Source organism: Bos indicus x Bos taurus, chromosome 28, assembly GCF_003369695.1.
Source record: "Bos indicus x Bos taurus breed Angus x Brahman F1 hybrid chromosome 28, Bos_hybrid_MaternalHap_v2.0, whole genome shotgun sequence".
NCBI lineage: Eukaryota > Metazoa > Chordata > Mammalia > Artiodactyla > Bovidae > Bos > Bos indicus x Bos taurus.
Window position 1 is genome coordinate 28,468,500 of NC_040103.1, and position 15,618 is coordinate 28,484,117.

The following is a 15,618-nucleotide window of genomic DNA, read 5'->3' on the forward strand; positions in this document are numbered from 1 at the left end:
CATTCCTCCTGTGGTGGGAGTGCACAGCTCTAACCACTGGACCACGAGGGAAGTCTGAGTAATGCTTTTTAGTAATTTATGTTTATGCATGATGAAAGTGACTTTTGAAAAACGATGAATGAAAGAGTCACATTAGGTATTAGTCTGCCTCATGTCACCTTCACTTGGAAGACACATAATGATGAAATGTGTGTGTCTTCATATTGGGCTGTTTAACTTTTTAAAATAAGCTCGACAAACATTCTGTCAAGAAAATACCTATTTAGCTAGAAATTAAAGCGAAGTTTGAATGATTGAAAACTTAGTGCATTTTCAACCTAATGAATTATCATATTGCCCAAAAATGTAAAACACAGAAAGATGAAGCTGAGAAACTTCTAATAAGAGCTATTCATCTCTGAGTCACCTTATAATTACTTTTCTTTTTCTAAAGAGTTTTTACATCAAAATTTCTTGTGATCAATATTACAAGTTGCATCAGTTTAACACATCCAGTTATCAGGGGATCATATTAGATGAAATTTATATTCTCTTCTCTGTCAGGTGAACAGAATGGTGAAGTGATTGCTACAAATCATTCAGCTCAACAGCAATGGCAAAAATATTGGTGAGGATGTGGAGAAAAGGGAACTCTCATGCACTACTGGTGGGAATGTAAACTGGTGTAGCCACTATGGAAAACAGCATGAAAGTTTCTCAAAACAGTAAGACCGGAACTGCCATATTCAGCAACTCCACTTCTGAGTATTTATCCAAGGGAAATCAAATCACTGTGTCCAACAGATATCTTCAGCTCCCCACCAAATTCACTGCATTATTATTTACAATAGCCAGGACATGGAAACCTAAGTGTCCCACTGGCAGATGAAGGATACAGAAAATATCACACACACACACACACGCACATACACACAAGGGAATGTTATTGAGACATAATAAAAGAAGGGAATTTTGCCATTTGTGACAACATGGATAAACACTAAATAAATAAAGTGCTAAATAAAGTGTCAGACAGAGAAAGGCTAATACTATATGATTTCACTTATATGTGGAATCCAAAAAATAGCTGAACTCATAGAGAACAGATCACTGGTTGCCAGAAGTGAGGGGTTAAGGGTGGGCAAAAGGAATGAAGGTGGTCTAAAGGTATAAACTTCTAGTTATAAGATAAACAAGCCTTGGGGATGTAAGCATGGAGACGATAGTTAACAAAACAAAACTGTATATTTGAAAGTTGCTAAGAGAGTAGATCTTAAAAGTTCTCATCACAAGAAAAAAATTATAACTGTATGCTTATTGTGGTAACATTGCAAAAAAATATACATATATATAGGTCAAATCATTACATCACACACCTAAAACTAATACAATAAGTTAACTATATCTCAATAAAAATAAAATAGTTCGGTATAAAGTAAAATAGTTCTGTATAAAGTAAAATTTAAAATACCAAAATAAGTTCTATTTAAAATCATTTGATGCCACCCAGTAATATCAGTAAAGTGCAGAAATACAGAAAACTGAAGGTATTGGATGGACATAGCTTGCAAATTGAATAAATATCTATAGGTATTTTGAAATATTTGTCTCTGTGTAGTTCTTACTTAAAGATACACTATACCTGATACTTTTTCCTACTTCCTTTTTGCCCCTTTACTCATTTTGACTACAAAAGCACTTTCTTGCACATATATATTTTTTCCTGTTTTGAAAGCACTTCTATTAATCATAATAATGATCCTCTAAGGACAGAATTTTGATGGAAATGTAATCTCTTCCTAGAATTCAGAAGAAACTATATACATTTATGGCCTTCCCTGGTGGCTCTGATGGTAAAAAATCTGCCTGCAATGCAGGAGACCCAAGTTCAATCTCTGGGTCAGGAAGATATCGCCTGGAGAAGGGAATGGCTACCCACTCCAGTATTCTTGCCTGGGGAATCCCATGAAAAGAAGAGCCTGGTGGGCTACAGTCCATGGTGTTGCAAAGAATCAGACACAACTGAGCGACTAAGCACAACACAGCACATACATTTATGGCTAGGACCTGGTACAGTAAAAGGTATGGTATCATTTTTCCTTCCCTCATAGAAATCCTTTCAGAACATACGTCATACATCCTTGTATTCTGGAACTTCCTGGCACAAAGAAGCTATTTAATAAATACTGACTGAATATATGATTGAATAGCCATACTTAGCCTCTCAACATTAGAGTCTAATTCATGTTGGGGAATTAGAGCAACCTTGACCTGAATCATATGCCGAAATAATTCCTTACATTTAGAGTAAAAACAAACAAAAACCCCTCACCTATTGTAAGTGGAGATAATTCTGAAAAATGATACTTTAGGTACTTCAAAAATTGGATAGCATCAGAATGTACTATCAAGGCCAAAGTAACTCCAAGGCACATGAAAATGTGTTAAACATTAATGTATTTAAAGGAAATTTCCAGGAAACTTGCCTGTTCAAACTCTTCCATGTCTACTTCTCCATCTCCATTCAAGTCAAACATCTTGAAGGCAATTTCAAAATTTCTCTGAGGAGCTGTAAGTTAGGAAGGAAGGAATGGCAGGAGGGAAGAAGAGAAAAATATTTAGAAGGTATTGACCAAAAATAAAATCACTGCTTTTTAAGAAAAAAGGATGGTTAAACATTAAAATGTAACTTCAAGTCAAAGAATGCCATCACATTTATCTTGATTAACCTTTTACAACAGTTCTTAAAACCAAGAGAATTTTACCACGGCCAGTAAAGATAGTACTTATCTATCTTCGTGTTTCAACACTCTCTTAAATACTTTGCTTTCTTAGAAACCATCTTCTTTTAATTGAATAACATTAATGTTGTTCTGTTATTTAAATACAGTGTTATTTATCTGGGCATGAAAGTCTATTTGGAGTGAGATATACTGCTGCAAAGTAAGAAGCTGAAACTATCTTTGTCTTGCCTTTTTAAAACAAGCTAGCGTTCTACCTTGTTCTTTCTAGTCTCTCTGTTGTAAGTACAATCAGGAGTTCAGTGGATATCACTCTGCCAACAGGTTATTACTGACACTTATCGATACCATTCTCCTCAGTGTCACTACAGCTCTGTGGTAAGGCAGAAAAGCACACGGTCAGCGACCCAGCCCCCTATTTTAATTGTATCAGCTTGATACATAAATTACTGAGTAAAGTATACTTAAATGTTTAAAAATCAAAATGAAAAATGCAAAGCTTCAGAAGACAGTATATTTTTTTCCCTTAAGTGAATGGTGAAAGTGTTTCAAGACTTCTTTAATGTCCCAGATCAATCAAAATACAATTATTATATTTGAACATTAGGATAAAATATAAATTCAACAGCGCTCCTCTCCTTCCTTACCATGCTAAATATTCTAGTAAAGAAAACTAGGGACTTGGTGGCGCCCAGGCTCAATCCCTGGTTGGGGAACTAAGATCCCACAAGCTGTGTGGCATGGCCAAAAAAAAAGAAAACTAAGTCACTTACTTCCTTTGGTGCTTCAAATTTATATAGCTATAGAAAATAAAAGTAAAATTTCCTATATATAAATTTTCAGTTAACATCACTTTTAGTTAAAAAAATTAAAGAAAATACATAGACAAAAAAGTAAACAAGGGCTTAGTATATTATGCGTTACTGTACACAGTTCATATTCCTGTCTTGCTCATTAATTTGTCAGTATCCACACTTTCTAAGCTTAAATTCCATTTTCAGCTAGCGAGCCTACTAGGTGGGTAAGCTCCTGGTTTTTAGTTGCCTGGATGAATCGTATGCTTCTCAGTTTCCATCCGCCTGTTTCACTTGATAATGGCTTCCAACAGGTTTGCTTTTCTTAGGCCACCAGTATGATTGCTGAGAAGGATGCAGGGCAGGGGGGTGGGGATTAGAGTTTTGTATATTTATTGTCACTTCTTAAATTATTCCCATTTGTCTGGATGCTATCTTTTACTGAAGAGTTACTATGCGCCAAGCACTGAACTGGATAATTTTAAGCTGTTTTCTAATTTTGTACTCTTAATCCTAAAATTATTTCTTTCTTAATTTTTTTTTAAACAGAGTAGGATGTTGGGGCTCCAAGCCACTAAATGACTAGCTCAAATCACACAGCTAATAGGCAACAAACAGAACTGGTAAGTGACTGAGGTCAACAATGACTTCAAACCCATAAACTATTCATTATGTTCTACAGCCTCCAATATGAAAATTGTGGTTCTTATAATAATAAACACATACTCTTCATTCTGGTATGCTCTAACTTAGAAACAAAACAACAAAACATGACTCACTGGTTATGTCAGTCTCTGAAATAGCTTAGAGTTTCAAGTTTCATCTAAAGGACATTCCTAATATCAAAGAAACATTGCATGTGCAACGCTCAGTAGTTTAAGCTTAGTTGCAATCGCAGGCATAGGTAACATCAGATTCTGTAATGGGTTTGTCATGTTTTTTAAAAATTCTGAATATAAATTCTGTTCTTCCCTGTTGTCTCACAAGCTTAGCTCACTTCACTCACATACATTATTTACCTAATCCTTGTAGATACTTGAAATTTTAACAACTGCAGACAATGTGAGGCCACTGAAAGTTTTAAGTAGGGGAATGCCACAATCACACAGGCATTTAAAAAGAACTTCTCTGGCTACAGTATGAAGAATGTACTGGAAAACAAAATTCAGTCTCAGAGAACATCATTAAAGCTCCTGAAACTTGAAAATGTGAACTGAGGCAGTGGTCATGGAGAGAAGAAAACAAATTTGAAATAAGGAGGCAGAAAGTATATAACTTAATGATTAATTAGCTGTGATGAACTGAGAGTAAAAAAGGCTGACAGCATGACTGGCTTAGGCTACCAGGTAGCTTACATATCATTAAAGAGAAAAAGACAATGTAAAAGTTTTGAGGAAAAAATGATTTCACACAAGATCTGCTGAATTCAAGGAGTCCACAGCATATTCTGATGAAAATGTTCAGGAGATAGCTGGAAATATGGGTCTAAAGCTGGAAATATGGGTCTAAAGCTGGAAATATGGGTCTAAAGCTTAGAGGAGAGAGCTTAAAGCTAGTAGTCACATTAGCATAAACAGATACACACCTACATATGCATGCTCAGTTGTGTCTGATTCTTTGTGATCCTTATGGACTGTAGCCCACCAGGCTCCTTCATCCATGGGATTATCCTGGCAAGAATAATGGAGTGGGTTGCCATGCCCTCCTCCAGGGGATCTTCCCAATCCAAGGATCAAACACACACCTCCTGCATTGCAGGCAGATTCTATACCACTGAGCCACCCGGTTAGCTTCAAAGACCTGAAATGAAGATGTCCAAGGAGAACTGAAGATTGAGGAGAAGCGTACAGAAAGGATAGAAAGTAGTTGGAAGCTAATATTTAAGGTGAAAGTAAAAAGAGAGGAAGCAGTGACAAGTGGTATCACACCACCAAGAGAAATGTGGTTCAAAATGAATACAAATAGGGGAAGATTTGGCCAGAGGCACTCAAAGGGTTGCTATTCATGAATCACAGCAGCATTCTCATTTCCTGTCTTCACTGATTACAGAGACAACGCAGAGTTTTTAAATTTTTAGGTTTATTATGAGCTTCTATTCCTACTATCTTACAAGTTCTGTGATGGCATACGCACAGGCATTTAAATGACTGAATGAGTTATTCTGGTAACTCATACTTATATGGTCTCCTACAACTAAGGTTAAATTCACTTTTACCAAACAAAGAACATCTTGTACTACTTGAGGTTTCTTTATCTTTTTAATCCTGGCTTACTCTCAAACACAGTATTTGCTCTATGTGGAATGACTTTAAGAGTGTTTATTCAGGAATATGCGTTGACACTCTCAGGCTGAGCTCTTGTGCCCTGGTCACTGATGCAGCACGTCAGGACAGCAGCCATGCACGTTCTGATCTCATTTAGGCCTTAGCAGTCTATCACCCGAGGTCCTTCCAGTAGTTCTCTCAGGTCATTCAATCTTCATTTGCTGATCGTATCAAAGCACTCAACACAAGCGAAAAACCAGCTTGCCTTAAGTGAAACGTGCAACACAGGAATAAAGAAAGTGAAAGTGAAGTCGCTCAGTCGTGTCCGACTCTTTGCGACCCCATAGACTGTAGCCTACCAGGCTCCTCCGTCCATGGGATTTTCCAGGCAAGAGTACTGGAGTGGGGTGCCATTGCCTTCTCCAGAGGATCTTCCCTAACCAGGGTCGAACCCAGGACTCCCGCATTGTAGGCAGACACTTTACCGTCTGAGCCACCAGGGATGATCACACAGGAATAAGCTGCTAGGCAATTTTCTTGTACTCTCTTGTCTCCCTTTGAAAGTAGACTTCAGAGTAACTTTTAAATCTAGCTGCTCTGGAAAGCTAAAAGTATCTTGAGTTTACATTAATTCACAACCTATTGCCATAGAAAGGTAGAGAGAGGGGAATTCTTTTGAATTTCAGGCTACTTCTACAGTGAACAGTGAAGCTTCGCCCCATCCGTCCCTGTGTTAATGGTTCAATATATTTTCTACATCGCAATATCTAAAACAATCCTGTGTTGGGACTGATTAAAACAATGAGATTCTACACAAAGTTCATCACTCTACATCTTTTACCTATAATTCCGTGATAGTTTTTACTACAAGTAAATGGAGATACATTAGATCTTGTTCTAGTGTAGAATAAAACATTTTTATGTTATTCTATTATTGACAATAATGACAATAGCAATAACAACTCTAGATTTGTTCAAAGCACAGTAGATTTTTCTATACTGTTTTAGTAATAAGTAAAAAACCATGTTTTTCTATGTATGTAAGTCAAATAATCAGATAGCAACAACATTAGGTGTCTCAAGATTTCCATGACTGTTTCACTTACTTTTTTTTAATAGAAAATGCAAAAGACTTGGGCTCTAATTCTGATTTTTCCAATCTAATGAGTTATTATGCCTTAAATTCTTTTTTGGTAGTACTGATGGGATGAACAAAAAAAACTGAATAGGTTAGATTCTAAACAAGTTTCTTATTTTCTGTTAGCTTGGTTCTCCTACCACAAAATTCCCACCTTATTATTCCTGTTATAAAATGATGCATAGGACAAATGAGGTAATTAATACACAATATCAGAGAACTCTGAGTGAGGAGAAAAAACTGTATATAGTATGATGAACCTCCATTCAGTGATGAACCTGCCTACTGAATTTGTAAGGATGATCATATAGCCTCTGATTATTTCTGAGGGAGGTCACCGCTTGCAATATCTAACCATTGCTGGCCAGCAATGGCCATATTAATTGAACTTTTTTTCTCATGCAGAATGGGCTTCCCAGGTCGTTCAGTGATAAAGAATTCCCCTGTCCAATGCAAGGAGACACAGGAGATATGGGTTTGATCCCTGGGTCAAGAAGATCCCCTGGAGGAGGAAATGGCAACCCACTCCAGTATTCTTGCCGGAGAATCCAATGGACATAGGGGCTTGGCGGGCTACTGTCCACAGAGTTGCTAAGAGGTGGATACAACTGAGCACACACTCACCACCACCTTCTCGTGTAGAGCTCAAATCTAATTCTTTGTAGCTCTTACAAACTGTCCTAATTTAATTTTTGAGAGAAATACAAAATATAACTGCTTCTCACTTTTATGATGTCCCTCTGAATACGTAAGAACATAGCGTCATGTCTCTACTAAAGGTTTCTCAGAACCTCTTTCCAGAACGTCAAGGTTATTTTGTAATAGCCTTCTCTGGGGTACTTTAGGTGACCAATGGCTCCCATAAATGCAATATTCTAAAATGGTTAATTCTGGAATGACTTATCCTTTCTAATAACAGTAGGACTTCTCTGCAGACTAATAACATTTTTCTTATATGAGGGCATAATGTTTTGCTTTTCCACATTAGGCTAGAGCAAAGGAGTAGAAAAACCTGCAAGATTAGATTTCAAAAAAGTTGCCCTCTCTCAATTCTCCTGAATTCTTCAAGGTATGATGGCTAGGTGCAGTCTGGAAGAATCTTTCTGCCGTTTTTTTTTTTTTTTTTTTAACATAGACTGGAAGCACTGTAGTTGTATTGTAGTATTTCCCTGGGATAATTTAGCTTCCAAAGGACGCTACATAAAGTGAAAATATCCTAAGAATTTTTAAAAAACATACGTAAGCAAGAGCAGATCAATTTCCTTTTCAGTGACATACTTGCTTTCTAAGTCTGCTCTGATGTCTGTTAGTAACTATTTCACAGGTTCTCTTTGATAATCTATTAGCCTTTTCAGCATTTTGTAATATTAGGTTTCATGTTGCATGCCAGGCCAACACGATAGCTAGCAAATGGACTGCAAATATTTGAAAAACAAAGACTTCAAGAATCATAAAATCTAAGGACAAAGTCAAGAAATAGTTATTATAAAGCCATACACTTTATATTTTATTTTTATACATAGTTAACTTTGTATAGAGGCATATGTATGTGCGGGGCTTCCCAGGTGGTGCTAGTAGTAAAGAATCCACCTGCCAATGCAGGAGACACAAGAGACACAGGCAGGTTCAACCCCTGGGTTGAGAAGATCCCCTGGAGTAGGAAATAGCAACCCATTCCAGTATTCTTGCCTTGAAAATTTCATGGACAGAGAAACCTGGCAGGTTACGGTCCATGGGGCTGCAAAGAATCAGATATGACTAAGATACTGAGCACTCCATATTTATGTGAAGCAAGGCATGTGTGTGTGGGCGTGCTCAGTCCTGTCCCACTCTGCAACCCCACATACTGTAGCCCACCAGGCTCCCCTGTCCATGGAATTTTCCAGGCAAGAATCCTGGAGTGGGTTGCCATTTCCTGCTCCAGGGCATTTTCCCAACCTAGAGATGGAACCCACATCTCTTGTGTCTCCTGCGTTGGCAGGGGGATTCTTTACCACTGCTCTACCTGAGAAGCAAGACATAGCATGAACAGTATCAGTGGCTCAAAAACTTAACAGTTACACACTTTCTGCTTCAACTCAGAAGTCCCATAGACAGGCCTGCCCTCATCTTTGTCTTGTAGAATAATCTACTAAAATATCCACTATTAATTTTGCAATCCATCTGAAGTCACTGGAGATGATGAAAATAACTATAAGATTTTGTAAAATAACTATAATATTCTGTAATCAAGAAATGATTATTCTTAAAATGCAAGATGTGAAACAGCAAATAAAAAAATCCACATCTACTATAATTGGTTACAGAAGACACTGTACTGTGAAATAAAGTTAAAATCAAGATTTTCTCTGTTGGTTGTATGAGAATTACAATTTAAAAAACTGTAATAACTTTTAGACTATACTAACAAATTTTAGTTAATAACCATTTAGTGACTCAACTATGCTCAAACGAGGGTAAGTTACTTGGATTGTTTCCTGAATATGTTTTCTGTAGTTGTGCAGCTGTATGTTCCCATTAAGTTGAAATACAGGGGAATCAAACTATATAATATGAAACAATGAACACTTTACCACTTAAAATATCTAGTTCCTCCCATGATGAGCAATTTGAAATGACAAAATGGTACGACACTTTTATTGGTAACTTCTGGAATTCACTATCAAGAAAATTTCCTTAGTGGAGGAAAAAAAGACAGTAAGGTGATCTGAAATAGCCAAAGTTAATGGTATGTAGATAATCTAGTTCTTCTTAGGTTTGCTCTTTTAACATGGTGGAGCGGGAACCCTCCATGATTGAAATGACAAATGCCAAAGATAAAGAAAAAGAGGCCCCAGTTATCCAGGAGGAAAAAAAGTTATAAAGAAAAAAGTATTGAGTTGTATCATAATTCTCCACAACACTTACAGAATACTGCAGAGCAAATTCTATAGAATCTTGAGGGAAAGCAATTTTAAGGGTTACATACCAGTCAATTCATCATTTATCTACATTAGCAACAGAAGATAGTCTCAGACATTCAAGGACTTAGAAACTGTATAATCCACAAAACTTTCCTAACAATATTCCACAAAAAACAGTAACAAAATTCATAAGCAGGGATTGGTAAACTATGATGTGCTGGCTATTTGTTTGTATATTGTTCATGGCTGCTTACAACTGAGTAGCTGTGACACAGAACCTATGGCCAGCAAGCTTAAAATATTTATCTTGCCCTTTAAGAAAAAGTTTGCCAACCCTTGGTTGAGGAAATTCTTCAGCCAACGATGACAAAAAAAAAAAAAATCAATCAAAATAAAGACTGGGAAGATGAGATCAATTAAGAAGTGAGCAGTAAGTTAAGTGAGCAATAAAATCAGTAGAAGAGTTAAGCTTAAATAATGGTTATTAATAAAACAATCATAGCATGTGGCATTTATTAAATGTATCAGGCCCTTTATATAAATTATTTAATCCTCCCAATCGTTCTGTGACACTGTACTAATATACCCATCCCCTGTTACGAAAGAGGGAGCTAAGGTATTGGGTGTCCAGAATCAAAGAGCCGAGATTCAAATCTAGACATTCTACTAGAGTATGCACCACTCTTAGTCATTATACAAAAGTGGTTATAAAAATAATCAAGTATAAGATAGTCCTTGAAAGAGAAAATATATAAATGTAAAATTATTTTAAAAAATGACTTGGAATAAAAAATACCAGATTAAAACTGTAAAAACAGTGTGTAGAGAAGAAAGTGAAAGGAAGCTAAATTACTTGATTTCCAATAGAAGACATCAAAAGAAATAGATGATTCTGTCCTAGATACAAAAAGCCATGTCACCCTTGAACTCCCACAGATACGTACACACATCCTGATCCAGGGATCACACCTGGGTCTCCTGCACTGCAGGCATATTCTTTAATGTCTGAGCCACCAGGGAAGCCCAGGTAAATCATGTCTTCTCCGAACCCCCATAAGTACATATACACATACACATTTAAGTTAATTCAAAGGTTACCACAAATGGGAAAGCATTAAAATTATTTGGGAGAAAAACTCAATGAACAAAGCAAAAGCTTGAAAGAAAAAAATGGAAGAAAGCATAGAAAACAAGATATAAGGTGACAGAAGAACAAATAAATCACAACAAAGTTAAATGAACTAAACTGCTCTATTAGAAGACACAGAGCATGTCAGACTGCATTTGTTATTTATAAGAAATATACTGAAAACAAAATATCACAAAAAGTAAAGAGTAAGAGGAAATACAGGAAAACAAAACAGAAAGAAAGCAGAGGTCTTATTTTTAATATGAGACAGAAATGAACCAAGAGGAGAAGAAGGATTAAGAACAAACACCATTTCCATATTACTCATAACTACTCATAACTACTCATAACTACCAAAGAATATCTATTATATATCTTTATGTACAGGATAATATTACATAAAAATATATTACAAAATACTAGGTATAAAGAAGAAATTACAAAAATTACTGTAATATCTAAATCTCTGACGTATTTTACAGAAAACTTAATGAGGTCATGGAGACTTTATATAATACAAACAACAAGTTCAATTTGATAGATATATATTGTCAATGTTAGTGTGTTAGTCGCTTGGTCATGTTCAACTCTTTGCAACCCTATAGACTGTAGCCCACCAGGTTCCTCTGTCCATGGAATTCTCTAGGCAAGAATACTGGAGTAGGTTGCCATTTCTTTTTCTTGGGGATCTTTCCAAAATGGCAACCCACTCCAGAACTCTTGCCTGGAAAATCCCATGAACAGAGGAGCGTGGTAGGTTATAGTCCATGGGGTCGCAAAGAGTTGGACACGACTGAGCAACTTCACTTTCTTTTCTTTTCCAACCCAGGGATTGAACCTGGGTCTCCTGCATTGCAGGCGGATTCTTTAATATCTGAGCCACAGAGTCTGAATGTATTTTTTAAATCTTCAAAGGAAATTTAGAAAGACATTAGATATTAGTCGACATACAAACAGACACACAAACACAAGTAAAATAAGAAATGGCAAATGCAGAATTTTTACAACTATAATACAATTAAACTATGTCATAGGAATAAAGCCACTGAGCACCAGGTGAAGATGCTGAAAAAGCACTTGACAAAATTTTAAGCTTTCCTAATAAATTTTTTTCACCTGAGAAATAGAGATAGGAGGAACTTATTCAATATGGTAAAGTTTATCTGACAGGAAGATTCACAATATACTTAACTGAAAAATGCCAAAAACATTTATTTTAATATAATAAAGTGGGGATGCTCATTATTAGTGACAATATTTTGAAAGTTATAGCCAATGAAATAAAGCACACATGCTAGAAAATAAAAAACAATTATCATTATTTGAAAGGAAAAGGTGGCAAGAAAACAGAACTATACAAAAAAGATCTTCATGACCCAAATAACCATGATGGTGTGAACACTCATACAGAACCAGACAACCTGGAGTGTGAAGTCAACTGGGCCTTAGGAAGCATCACTACGAACAAAGCTAGTGGAGGTGAATTTCAGTTGAGAATTTCAGTTGAGCTATTTCAAATCCTAAAAGATGATGCTGTGAAAGTGCTGCACTCAATATGGCAGCAAATTTGGAAAACTCAGCAGTGGCCACAGGACTGGAAAAGTTCAGTTTTCATTCTAATCCCAAAGACGAGCGATGCCAAAAAATGTTCAAACTATTGCCCAATTGCATTCATCTCACATGCTAGCAACGTAATGCTGAAAATTCCCTAACCTAGGCTTCAACAGTACATGAACCAAGAACTTCCAGATGTTCAAGATGGATTTAGAAAAGGCAGAGGAATCAGAGATCAAATTGCCAATATCCACTTGATCATCAAAAAAGCAAGAGCATGCCAGGAAAACATCTACTTCTGCTTTATTGATTATGCTAAAGCCTTTTGACTGTGTGGATGACAACAAATTGTGGAAAATTCTTCATGAGATGGGAATACCATAACACCTTATCTGCCTTCTGAGGAATCTGTATGTAGGTCAAGAAGCAACAGATAGAAGAGGACATGGAACAGATTGGTTCCAAATTAGGAAAGGAGTACATCAAGGCTGTATATTGTCACCCTGCTTATTTAACTTACATGCAGAGTACATCATGCAAAATGCTGGGCTGGATGAAGCACAAAGTGGAATCAAGACTGCCAGGAGAAATATCAACAACCTCAGATATGCAGATGACACCACCCTTATGGCAGAAAGTGAAGAGGAACTAAAGAGTCTCTTGATAAAAGTGAAAGAGGAGAGTGAAAAAGTTGGCTTAAAACTCATCATTCAAAAAACGAACATCATGGCATCTGGTCCCATCACTTCATGGCAAATAGATGGGGAAAGAAAGGAAACAGTGACAGACTTTATTTTTTGGGCTCCAAAATCACTGCAGCCTTGAAATTAAAAGATGTCTGCTCCTTGGAAGAAAAGCTATGACCAACCTAGACAGCATATTAAAAAGCAGAGACATCATTTTGGCAACAAAGGTCCGTCTAGTCAAAGCTATGGCTTTTCCAGTAGTCATGTATGGATGTGAAAGTTGGACCATTAAGAAAGCTGAGTGCCGAAGAATTGATGCTTTTGAACTGTGGTGTTAGAGAAGACTCTTGAGAGTCCCTTGGAACTGCAAGGAGATCCAACCAGTCAATCCTAATGAAATCAGTCCTGAATACTCGTTGGAAGGAATGATGCTGAAATTGAAGCTCCAATATTTTGGACACCTGATGTGCAGAACTGACTCATTGGAAACAACCCTGATGCTGGGAAAGATTGAAGGCAGGAGGAGAAAGGGACGACAGAGGATGAGATGGTTGGATAGCATCACCGACTTAATGGATACAAGTTTGAGCAAGCTCAGGGAGTTGGTGATGGATAGGGAAGCCTGGTGTGCTGCATTCCACGGGTCACAAAGAGTTGGACGTGACTGGCTGACTGAACTGAACTTTTGGTTTCATTTTTGACTCATTGGTTGGTTCACGATTGTGCTGTTTAATTTCCATGTATTTGTGAATTCCTCAATTTTCTTCTTGTTATTGATTTCTGATTTCTTACTATTGAGGCCAGAAAGGTTACTTGATATGATTTCAATCTTTTAAAATTTGCTGACACTTGTTTTGTGAACTAATGTATCATCTATTCTGGAGAATGTCCATGTGCACTTGAGATGAATGCATACTGTACTTTTGGATGGAATGTTTGTAAATGTCTGTTAGGCCCATTTGGTTTCAAGAACAGTTCAATGTTTCCCTATCGATTTTCTGTCTGGATGATCTATCCATTATTGAACATTAGATACTGAAGCTCCCTACTATCATTGTACTGTTGATTACTCCCTTCAGATCTGCTTCTATTTGTTTAGTATACTTAGGTACTTCTGCATATTTAAATTGTCATATTCTCTTAATGTATTAAACCCTTTATCATTATAGAGCGACCATCTTTATCTTTTACTACAGATTTTGACTTAAAGTCTATTTTGTCCAAGTACAGCTATTCCTGCCCTCTTTTGGTTTTCATTTGCATGGAGGATCTTTTTGCATCCCTGCACTTTGAGCCTAGGTATTCCTTTTAGCTGAAGTATTTTGCAGGAAGCATAGAATTGGGTCTTATGCTTTTTTTTTTTTTCACCCATTCAGCAACTCTGCACCTTTTGATTAGAGAATTTAATCCATTTATTGGTAAGGATTTACTATTCCTAGCTTGTTGGTTTTTTTCTTTTTGGTTCCTTTGTTTTCTCTCCCTCTCGTATTCTTTTGTGAATTTATGACTTTCTGTAGTGAAATACTTTGGTTTCCTTCTTTTTATCTAGTGTGTACCTACTAGAGGTTTTTATTTTGTGGTTACCAATGAGGCTTACTCAAAATATCTCGGAGCTATAAAAGTCTATTTTAAGCTGATAATTTTGATTGCATACAAAAATTCTACTCTTTCCTCAACATTTTGTTGATTTCACAATATATGTACACTGTATATTAACAAATTATTGTAGCTATAGCTAATTTGAACACTTTGTCCTTTAACATCTATATTAAAGTGGTTAACATGTCACCATATTGCAATATTATTCTGAATCTGACTATCTGTGTAACTTTACTGGTGTTTTGTATATTTTCATATGTTTTATGTTACTAATATCCTTTATCTTGAAAAACTCCTTTCAGCATTTCTTGTAAGGCAGATCTAGTGGTAATGAAGTGCCTCAGCTTTTATTAGGGAAAGTATTTATCTTGCCTTCATTTTTGAAGGACAAATTTTTTAGGTAAAGTATTCTTGCTTGGCAGATTTCCTCTTTCAGCACTTTGAATATATCATTCTGTTCTCTCCTGACCTGCAAGGTTTCTGTTGAGAATTCAGCTGATAGCTTTATTGGGGTTCACTTGTATGAGATTTTTTTTCTTCTGCTGCTTTAAAAATTCTGTCTTTGTCTTTGATTGTGGTCAGTTTCATTAAAATGTCTCTTTGAGAAGATCATTTCGGACTGAAATTTGGGGCCCGCCGATTAGCTTCGTGAACTTGGATGTCCTACTTTCTCCCAAGGTTCAAAAAGGTCCCAGTCATTATTTCTTTAAATAAGCTTTTTACACCTTTCTCTCTGGCAGTCAGCATGCACTCCAGCGGCTTCAGCATCTTGCATTGGTGCATACCTAGCAATGCAAGCTCCCTAAGCATTGCAAGCGGTGGGGGTCAGCT

At 36.5% G+C, this 15,618-nt stretch overlaps 1 protein-coding gene across 4 annotated transcripts in view; it reads right to left on the reverse strand.

The window, feature by feature from the left end:
• Positions 1-15,618, reverse strand: part of MICU1 (mitochondrial calcium uptake 1) — a 216,188-nt gene that overhangs the window by 90,217 nt on the left and 110,353 nt on the right. For all 4 annotated transcript variants that reach the window (XM_027531092.1, XM_027531090.1, XM_027531093.1 and 1 more), the window contains one exon: positions 2,466-2,548. In XM_027531092.1, coding sequence (XP_027386893.1) covers positions 2,466-2,548 — 83 coding nt within the window. The remainder of the gene's footprint in view (positions 1-2,465; positions 2,549-15,618) is intronic.